Genomic DNA, 11133 nt, shown 5'->3' on the forward strand with positions numbered 1-11133 from the left:
AGCGTAGAGTGACATGATAAACAAACTTAGGGTATTTATGGCTAGAACAATAGAGAGTTAGTGTGTAACACTAAGAAATCTTTCCCTCCCTCACAAAAAGTCATACCTTCTATAGACTTCCCAATGACTAGAATGACTATCTTGACTCACGCTCCAAACCCCACGACTTTACAACCCCTTGTTGGCAGTAAGGTTTTGTGAGTTGGGGTTGAGATATGTTTAGTATGTTTCCTCTAGTGTGCATTTTATAAGTATTTACATATGTATTAGTGTATTTATTTGCTTCTTTGAATATGTGGGCTAATAATACCCAAAATAACAACCAATGGGTTATTTATATATTGTTTTCAAGTATCTTAGAGTGTATTGTTTTGTGCAAAAATTGGTTCATAAGGCCCATCCTGCAAAGAGAAATAAGCCCAGCTCCCTCAAATTTGAAAAGCCTAAGCCTAAGCCTGTAGACAGCACAAAAAAGGCACCTACACTAAGCAAATGATCATGATCTGTGATAACACAATGCCCTTCACTGTGAACCTTAAGAAATTCATCTTTGGCAAATTCCACAATGCCTTATATTTCACGTGCTTTACCTTTTCCATTTAAAAATTTGGGCCAAACCTATAAGGGTCATATTTGTAATTGGCATATCCTAATACAAAGAAGCACTTTACTTGTATTTAAGTCTTAGGTTCTAATGTGTTCAAGAAGATCATTTACCCAATTAATTAATCCAATTACTCAAGTTAATTAATTAGTTATATTACATGCAAATCAGATTAAGGAACAATCACATCACCTAATTAAATGGAGTACAACATAAAATAAGTTTGACACGATGATTTGATCATGATGGGGAAAATCTTTGTTGACAAAAACCCCCACCGAGTGAATTTCAAGTCACTGCTCTCGAAGAATCCATTAATCAATAATCAAATGGTTACAAGTATAATGAATCTTACCCCAATCAGACTATCCCAAAATACTAACTTACAGTTGAACCTATTGACATATACCAGTATTAGCTCCAATATCCAATTGGACTTGTTCTTGTATATACTTCACCTTTGCACGAATCTTAGTACATGACTAACAACACAACAACAATTGATTGTTGTTATTTAGCAAAGTTCTTCAATCCATGCTTGTAGATCTGGATGCAGCTTGGTACAAAACCCTAAGATGGATAAAAAGTCGCAACAACTCTTGTAAAGCGTGTATCTTTGTGTATCTCTTTATGTGTATGATAAAGATTGTAAAATATAGCTTTATATGCTCTGCAACTCTAGTACACGAAACCCTAGGAAATCCTTGTCATCATGGGCCGAAAATAGATCATAGATTTCAAATTTCCATTTCAATAGACCGAAAGGTGTCGAGCTAGGTATTAAGATTTATTAAATCTCGATAGATCAACAAGTATGGAGCAGGTGTTGAGATCTGCAGTTCCAGCTTTTCTTGTACTATTTCTTGAGTATTCTTTATACCTTCAATAATACCACATGTTGAACACTAAATGATCTTCTTGAACACATTAGAACCTAAGACTTAAATACAAGTAAAGTGCTTCTTTGTATTAGGATATGCCAATTACAAATATGACCCTTATAGGTTTGGCCCAAATTTTTAAATGGAAAAGGTAAAGCACGTGAAATATAAGGCATTGTGGAATTTGCCAAAGATGAATTTCTTAAGGTTCACAGTGAAGGGCATTGTGTTATCACAGATCATGATCATTTGCTTAGTGTAGGTGCCTTTTTTGTGCTGTCTACAGGCTTAGGCTTAGGCTTTTCAAATTTGAGGGAGCTGGGCTTATTTCTCTTTGCAGGATGGGCCTTATGAACCAATTTTTGCACAAAACAATACACTCTAAGATACTTGAAAACAATATATAAATAACCCATTGGTTGTTATTTTGGGTATTATTAGCCCACATATTCAAAGAAGCAAATAAATACACTAATACATATGTAAATACTTATAAAATGCACACTAGAGGAAACATACTAAACATATCTCAACCCCAACTCACAAAACCTTACTGCCAACAAGGGGTTGTAAAGTCGTGGGGTTTGGAGCGTGAGTCAAGATAGTCATTCTAGTCATTGGGAAGTCTATAGAAGGTATGACTTTTTGTGAGGGAGGGAAAGATTTCTTAGTGTTACACACTAACTCTCTATTGTTCTAGCCATAAATACCCTAAGTTTGTTTATCATGTCACTCTACGCTTTTTCTTCCTTTCTTTATCTATTTCCTCATATGTTCACCTCAATTTCTATGTTACCCATTCATGGATACGTGAGAGACCGCAAAAGTGCCTCTCAAAAAAAGAGAGATTTTCGGGTGCTTTGAAACACACCTCTCTTTTTGGGTAAGTGGTGTGGAGTCGCCACTTATTTTTTATACAAAAAAAAAAAAATTAAGTACAAATTACATGACTGAATTGTTCCACTTCATTGATTGAATAAAAAAGAATACATATTTGATAAATTGAGCATTACATGGCTTTGGGTTCTAGTTACAAACTACCAAATAATTACATGGCTTTTTGTCCTAGTTACAATCTACCCAAAATAAAAATAAAGATAAAGTCTAGGTCTACCTATCCAAAGACACTAAATTCAGAGGCTATGTTACGAAATGGGAAGGTGTTAGGCACCCATTCCGCCTAAACAAAGTCTGGTCTTCTAGACTCTTGTGACCAATGTACCCCTTTATGCATGACATGAATGATATGTTGCATACATGAAAAAAAAAAAACAAAAAAACTAAATCACACAAGTTTATTTATAAATGCATCCTCCTCTTTGTTAAACAAAATTCAGATATGTTGTTGTAAAAAAATTGAATTTGGTGTAGGAAAATCAAATCTATTTTTGAGAACTTAAAAAAACTGTTTTTGATTTGTAAAAGATCAAATCTGTTTTGTTATAATAAAAAAAATAAGATTTGTATATTTAAAAAATCAGATCTATTTTTATATGTGTAAAAAATATATGAAAAATATTTCTTGAGAAGAGGATCTCATTCATGAAATAAGTTTATGCTATGTGTACTAAATAAAACAAGCACAACAAACACAACCATTCATGATCCTTTATTTCAAAATCTGCTATGTTAAAAAAAAAAAAAAATCAGATCTACATCTAATGAAATCATAGATCAATTTTTAATTAGAAAAAAATTCAGATTTGCATCTAATGAAGATGCAGATCAATTTTTTTATTTAGAGAAAAATTCAAATTTGCATCTAATGAAGATGCAGATCCGTTTTTTATTTTAAAAAAATCCAGATCTACATCTAAGGAAGATGCAGATCCGTTTTTCATTAAAGAAAAGTTCAAATCTGCATCTAAGGAAGATGCAGATCCGTTTTTGATTTAAAAAAGGTTCAGATTTGCATCTAATGAAGATGATCAGTTTTTAGTTGAATTTTTTTTTTTTTTTTGATAACATGCAGATTTTCAAACTAAGAAAGAGATCATAACAATAATAAAAAGAATCAAGAACATGTTTCAACAAAATAAGTTAACAATTCATGATATGAATATTTGACACAACTACACTAANTTCTCAGCCAAAAGTATTCTTGAAAAAGTATTTTGTAGCAAATGATATCATGTCATCCATATTAAAATTCAAAAAATGAGAGACCATGATGTATAAAAATAACTACCCACACATGTTTTCATCTATTAGTATGGTAGTTATTTTTTTTTTTTTTTGTTTTAATGCTTTTATGCCATGATCCTTGATAGTAATTGGCAAGATCCTTGATGGTTGAAACTCAAAAAAAAAAAAAAAAAAAAAACAACAACTGCAAAGTTATTGGCAGATATAACTATACTAGCCTCATCACATGCACTTAGCGTGTGCGGTGATTTTTTTTTCTTTAGTGGTCCTATTTTGTAGAAAAAAATATGTATTTTTATTTTACACATATAATTTTTATTTTGAAAATTTAATTTATAAGTGGTTAAAGAAATTTGAAAATTTACAAGAAAGTAACCATATTTTTAGACAATGTTTTAGTGGGAGTTAGAGTTGTATTTTTACCGGATTATTCTTTAATTTTGTCTTTACTTAAACATAAGGATGTAGGGGCATTTTTGAACCCAAAAAAAAATGAGGATCTCAATCAAGGGAAGCTCCTTAAATAGTAATCCCTCCGTCTTAGTTTGTTTGTTCTCTATTCCATTTTGGGATGTCCAAAAATATTATCCTGTTTCTAAGAATAAAAGTCATTAATTTACTAATATTCCTATTATACCCCTACTTTATTTTTAAAACTACTCCCTTCGTCCCACTTTATTTGTCATGTTTGAAAAGTCAAATTTTTTAAGGGAACATCATTTATTGTCTTGTTTACCTTTTAAAAATGTATAAGTTTCCAAAACTACCATTAAATAAATTTATCAAAAAATTGAACTTGTAAATTAATAGGGGTATAATAGGAACATTAGTAAATTAATGACTTTTATTTTTAGAAACAGGACAATATTTTGGGACATCTCAAAATGAAATAGAGGACAAACAAAGTGGGATGGAGGGAGTATTTGAAAAGAAAACAAACAAATATTTAAAAAATCAATCTAATTTGGACACCTTTTTAGTTGTCTCAATGTCTCATTAAGAATAACTTTAAAAAAAAAAAAACTGATAAATTTATTTAAGGATAGTTTTGTAAATTTATACATTTTTATATGGCAGACAAGATAATAAATGATGTTCTCTTAAAAAATTTGACTTTTCAAACATGACAAACAAATTGGGATGAAAAAACTAGTCTAGATGAGTTTTTTTTTTTTTTTTTCATGGTCCTATTTTGTAGTAAAAAAAATTTGTATTTTAGACAATATTTTAATGGAAGTTGTAGTTATATTTTTATCAAATTATCTTTTAATTTTATCTTTATTCAAACATAAAAATGTAAAAATATTTTCGAACTAAAAAAATAAAGATTCCAACCGTAAACCTCTTTAAATAGTAGAACAGACAAGTAACTAATCACTCACCTGAATTTTTTTAATTAATTTAGGAATATAATATTTTCGGGATGTGAATTGCAATCTTTTTTGACTAAAAAAAAAAAAAAAAGAACAAATGAAATGATCCAGTGCTGTGATGTAGATGGGTTATGGACCCCACCACCCTAATCGAGAACATCGCGATCAGTCCGAAGACTCGTAACAGATACTGTTGTATAAGTGTTTTGATGAAGGAATCATGGGATTGTTTTTTGTTTTTGTAGTAGAGACTAGAGACTAGAGACTAGAGACATGAATATTGATATTACAGACAACCAACCACAATACGAAAACTCTCTTGGACCTTTTTCCTTTCTTTTCCTAATCATTCGCATTTCACAGACAGACACTGTCGTATTAATAGCTAAATATAAACTCTCTTCCTCTGCTTTCCCGATTATCTTCAATCTTAGATCCACAAAATCCCACCATTTTTTTCCATCTCTTTTCCTATTAAAAATTCAGGGAATTACATATTTTTATATAACAAAAGAAAGAAAGAAAGAAACAAGGAAGAAGAAGAAGGTGGTGGCGGCTGCTGCAGCGAAACCCACATGGGAACCAAGTATCTATCAGATATATAATATTATTATTTGTATATGTAAGTACATCATCATCGTCATCATCTTTTCATTTATACAGTTTTTTTATTATTATTTTTTGGCCTTTATGTTACATACCCAATCAATTGCTAATTGCTAATTGCTACCTAAAAGTGCTCAATTCTTTCGTTTCTAATTTTTTTAATAAAGCAAACCAAAAAGTGTTTCTTTTCCTCTCAGTCTCAGGCCAGGCCTTTTCTCAACTTTAACCAAAATAAATTTGTATTTGTGCTTTGGTTATGTGTAAAAGTTGGGGAAAAAAAAGTTGGGGGGTTTCTGTCATTCGGGCCTTCCATCTTTGACTAACAGGTGGGGATGGGGTGGGCTTGTTTTTTCCTCTCTTTCAATTTTTGACCCTTTTTTTTTTTTTGCTTTTTTGGTGAGAACCCTTTTTTCTTCTTAACGTGAACGAAGTCTTTGTCACAAATTTTATGATCATCTCAGTTAGGTGGATGGTTTTGTCACAATTTAAAGACCTTTTATTTTGCTGAACCTCTAAATTCAACGAGTTTTTCTTCTTCATTTGTTTTGGTGCAGTTGCTATCAGAGCGAAGTCAACCAAGCACATCTAACACGGAAACCCATCAATTAAAAGAAGTGTACTTTTAATTTTTCTTTTAGAAAGTCTGCTGTTACATGATACAACAAGAAAAAGGAGAACTGAATTCGTGTGAACACAAGAATCTGATCCTGGTTGATTCAAGAACACAACAACACAAGCAGAAGTCTGATGAAGAAGTATTCAGAAGCTTAAGCTGATTGATTGTACCTCACAGAGTGGTAAATAATAGTAATAAGAATATAAAGATGGGATCTTTCAAGGGTCATGTTCTACCAGGAACATTGTTTCTAGTAGTTGGGTTGTGGCATGTATGGAGCTCTTTGGTTCGATATGTATCGAACCCAAAAAAGTTTAAGGTTCAGGTTTGGAACCCTGTGCCTGGTTTTGGTGGAAGGCTTAAGTACTTGGAGCTTTATATTATTGTGATTGGTGCTTTTATTGATATGTGTATTGAGCTTTTGTATTCGACCCACCTCAAGTTTTTTGTGAATGGGGTCTTGAATCCTTCCCACATGAATGATTTCGAGCATTCAGGGATGCTCCTCATGTTCTTCATCTTTGGTTTGGTTGCTCTGCTCTCTCAGAAGACAAGGTTAGTCAATAGTCAATACTTATTTTCTTGTTCATTTCATCTCCTTTTTTTGTATGATCATGTATATCTTGATCTGTAGTTCTCTGTTTGGTACCTGAGAAAAGATAAATCTATACTTGATAAGATTTTCACTTCTTGGTGTTGATGAAGTGATAACAGCTAAGCCTACTATAACTTCAGCTTCCTCGAATTCTAATTTTGCAAATCCTGATATGATGTGATTTATAATGCTTATTGCTGCTTTGTTATTTGTTAAAAATCTTAAATATAAGTACTTTTTGTTTGTGGGTTGCTTAGAAAATAAAAGGAAATAGTAGAATTTTTCTTGGATTGATTAGGAAATTTAAGCCTGCACGCATTGGGTATAAGTGATCTTTTTGTTTGAGTCAGTTTCTCTTTCCACATGCATGGATGGCAGAAAAGGAAAGATTTGAAGTTCTAATTGAGATGAACTCTTAAATTCTACCACACTGTTTATTTCTATCTGCATATTTCTTACTTATAATTTGGGCTTTTTTCACATCTGTGTTTGGCTTAAGCATAAATCAATTTGTGTTTTGCCTTAAAACATTTAAAATGGGAAATGGTGCCTTAAAATGAATGTAGGAAAGATGATTCTGCTGATTTCCATAAGCCAAAAAGAAGTATCATTTTAAGTTATCTTTGCCCTTTTGTTCATGGCAGTGAGGTAGTCACAAGTAATTAGAACTGTGGTAGAGCATTGGCAAACAGATATTTTGTAAGGGGAAAACAGTATTTCCTTACTAAAAATTTGTGACTGAGCACTGCTTTAGGCGCACAGTCATGCCATGGTTCAAGTAAGGTATGTGGATTTTTATTGAAGCATGGAAGTTCTGAGTTTTAAAAACAAAACATAACCTCAAAAGAAGAATATCTGATTAGAGGCATTTGCATGCTGTTCTAAAACAACGACCATTATATACACAGCAAAACTTAGGCCATTAGTGCCTTGCTTATAGTGCAACAGGTTGTCCAAGAAGAATATTGTTGGGTATAGTGGGAAAATGGATATTTGAGAGAAAAAAAAAATGGCATAGTTTTCATAAACTGCAGTGTGAAAAAGGGTTGTGAACCTTTGAGAATGCATTTTCACCAGAGAGCTTTCCTAGGTATCTCTTCTAGTTGTCTCTCCCGATGATTGTGTAAAATATCAATCAATGTAGTACTTTTTTATACTTTCACCATAATTTGTAAATTGACTCATCAAAACAAATGTATGTACTATCTTTTATACAAATAATAAAATATCCCAGATCTAAAATACTAATCATACCCACTTGTGGTCTTTGGCCCAAATGGCATCCCCTCCACCTATAAGGGGTGGAGAGTTAGGTGACAACTCATGGATTCATGAAAAGTGTACTTACCTATCTAAATTTAAAAATAATTATAATACAAAAACTGCTGATATTGATTTCCTATAGACTTTCTTATGAATTTGTTAGTTCTACAGTGCTATGATTGCCACAGTTATACATTTTAGTATAAGAAACAGACAAAAAGGTTTTCTTTTTCTTTTTCATCTTGTATTTACAGTGCACATATAGTTTTATCTTTCATCATATATTTTGCTATTGTGTGCCTGAAGCCTTGTTGTCAACTGCACTTACCTCTGTTAGTTTCTAAGAGATTTTCAGTGAAATGAAGGTATGTTTACACTTCCAACCAGAAATTAATTTATTAGAAATAAAACAAACCAAAAATTAAGAATTGAAAGTATTTTTAAAATATAAGTTATATCTTTTTCACCTATCCCATACCTTATGAAACCTTGGCTAACTATAACATTCTATAATTTTCTTCTCAAAATAATAATAATAATAATAACATTCTAGAATTTGTCTGCTTATTGTTTTGATGTGCTCCAAAACATTTTGGAAAATTAAATGTTTTTCTTAGCAATTCTTGCTAGATATTTATAGGAAACCTTTTTAATATTAGTGACTGAATGATTATTAAATTTGGCAATCCTTTGATTAATGAGCCCTGTAACATTATTGTTGCATGCTGTATGTTTGGTTAGAGTCGTTAGGTCAAGATAGTTTTGTCTGAAGCATTGCCTCAATAAGCTTGAAGATGATAATCACATCTTTTATTTTTCAATTTTCTGTAAGTTCAAATTGATTTTGATCAATATATTGCACACTTTGTCATTATAAAAATCCAGTGCTTCCTGTACTATTAACAGAATTCTGTCTGCTTGATAAAAAAAGGTTCACCACAGCATATCTTGTGTTTATTATGTAATTGCTAAATTTCACACAACAATCACTGTTCATAGTAAGATTTAAAACTGTAATTATGGATTTTTTTTCTTATTTCTCTTTTTTATTTCTACACTTCTTTGTTTAGGTTTCTTACCTTGCCAGAAGGAGCTCTTTGTTTGATTGTCTCCTCAGCATTCTGTGCTGAGTATCTCCTATTCTACTTTCACTCAACAACCCATAAAGGCCTTGAGGGGTACTACCACTTTCTCCTTGTTCTCCTGATAGGACTTTGTGTACTGTCCACTGTTGCTGGAACCCTCTTTCCAAGCAGCTTCCCAGTTGATTTATGCTGTGGCATTGCTATAACTCTCCAAGGTCTCTGGTTCTATCAGACTGCATTCACTCTCTATGGCCCCATGATGCCAGAAGGTTGCCAGCTAAAGAATAACCAGATCTCTTGTCACTTAAAAGACAGTGAGGTCCGAGGTGAGTTGCTTGCAAACTTCCAGCTCTTTGTACTGGTCCTTGGTGTCCTTGTTGCAGCTGTGGGATCATTTGGTTTTGTGGCTTCAAGATATGGGCATTCTGAACTAGGGAGTTTGCATGCAGTTCAGGGAGAAATTAATCAGGAATAGTGAGGTATTCAATATTGATTATTTTCCAGTCTTCTGAAGCGGGGTATATTTTTTATTTTTTTTTATAAGGAGGCATGTCGAGACATGAAATTGTTTTATTCTGTTAGCATACCATTTGAATGTACATCAACATCTTGTAGAATAGTTATAGTTAAAATAAGAACTTTTTGTAGGATGATCAAACTAAAACAGTAATTTTGTCAATGAAAATTACATGATACTTTTTGTACCATCTACCTCTATTATACAGTTTTACATTGCTTCTCTCGCTCTCTGTTTATATATATGTTGACAATTGAGTAAGCTTCATTCAAACTAACCAGAAACAATACAACTGTCCGCATCCTTCCTGATCACATGCTTAAACTAATCAGTTAAGGATAAAACATCAACAAAACCATTTCAGTTATTAAACAAACCCCACTTTGCTAAAACATGGGTAGGTCCATTAACCTCCCTTCTTGCTCACTTGAATCTAACTTGATCCAACTCCTTTGTCATTTCAAGCACATCTTCTAACACAGCTCTTAGCCTCCATGGTTTTGTATGATCATGCTCCTTGTCTGTGGCTTTGCTAAGTGAATCAAAACAAATCTGAGTCACCTTATACTTCCTCCTTTCTCAGATTTAGCAATTAAGCCATTAGCACTACCCCTCTTATACTTTTAGCCTCTGCCACACTTACTGAGTCTTTTAACTTCCGTTCTCATGCTTGCAGCAACAATGTTTCCTTCCCAATCTCTTGTAGCTACAGCAGCACAGAAGTGTATATTAGATATTTCAGAATCACAATTAATTCTAAAACAGCACAAGGGAGGTGCTTGCCAATGATTTATCTGCCTGACACTGCTATTTGTGTTCTGCTAATTTGAAACTGCTAGATGCTCCTGGAATTACTTGTCTGTAATTGCCAGCATGACATTAATATCGACTTCTGCCTTCTGAAAAAGAAAAGGAATTTTTTTGTTTTTGTTTTTATGCTCCATGTTTGCTTCCATATGATTGCTGCCATGGTTTGGATGAGCTTCAGGAATCTCCCTTGGAAGTAGAGCAGCAGGAGGATGCACCAGGTGGCAGGCCAGTTGCCTAGCCTCAAATTCCATTTTCCTCCAAACCAGAATGCTTTCACCACCATACAATCTTTAAAGATGTGTAGACACTTGTTCTCCTCCCATTTACATAGAAGCATCTGGCATCAAGCTATTATCCCAACTCTTGTAACCTGCATTTAGTAGGTTAAATTTTCTGTGCTATTCTCTATAGTATTTTCAAATTCCATAGCTTCTTCCAGACTGATCTCTCTGTTCTTGACATCACCCTCTGTTGCAAAAACTATGCTGACCTTACTGTAAACCTCCCTCGAGCATTTGTTATCCACATAATTTTATCTGGTGTATTCCTTTTTGAGAGAGGAATTATAACAATGGCACAGATTGAAGCTAACATCAAACAGGTCTTGTAACTTTGCCAAATCCCAGTCTCCTCTCACT

The 11133-nt window shown here is 32.9% G+C and overlaps 1 protein-coding gene across 3 annotated transcripts; it reads left to right on the top strand.

Annotated features, from left to right (window-relative positions):
- The first annotated feature begins 5263 nt into the window (after positions 1–5263).
- LOC112026617 (uncharacterized) lies at positions 5264–9875 on the top strand. 3 transcript variants are annotated; one of them, XM_024059307.2, is made up of 3 exons: positions 5264–5625; positions 6164–6780; positions 9154–9875. In XM_024059307.2, the coding sequence occupies exons 2-3, from the start codon at positions 6434–6436 to the stop codon at positions 9641–9643; spliced, it is 837 nt and encodes a 278-aa protein (XP_023915075.1). In that variant the 5' UTR covers positions 5264–5625; positions 6164–6433; the 3' UTR covers positions 9644–9875. The 3 variants fall into 3 exon arrangements, with proteins under 3 accessions (XP_023915075.1, XP_023915083.1, XP_065616429.1); XM_024059315.2 differs by lacking the exon at positions 5264–5625 and adding an exon at positions 5918–5935; XM_065760357.1 differs by lacking the exon at positions 5264–5625 and having other exon boundaries at positions 6010–6780.
- Positions 9876–11133: the final 1258 nt, after the last annotated feature.

Source organism: Quercus suber, unplaced genomic scaffold (assembly GCF_002906115.3).
Source record: "Quercus suber isolate HL8 unplaced genomic scaffold, Cork oak 2.0 scaffold_363, whole genome shotgun sequence".
NCBI lineage: Eukaryota > Viridiplantae > Streptophyta > Magnoliopsida > Fagales > Fagaceae > Quercus > Quercus suber.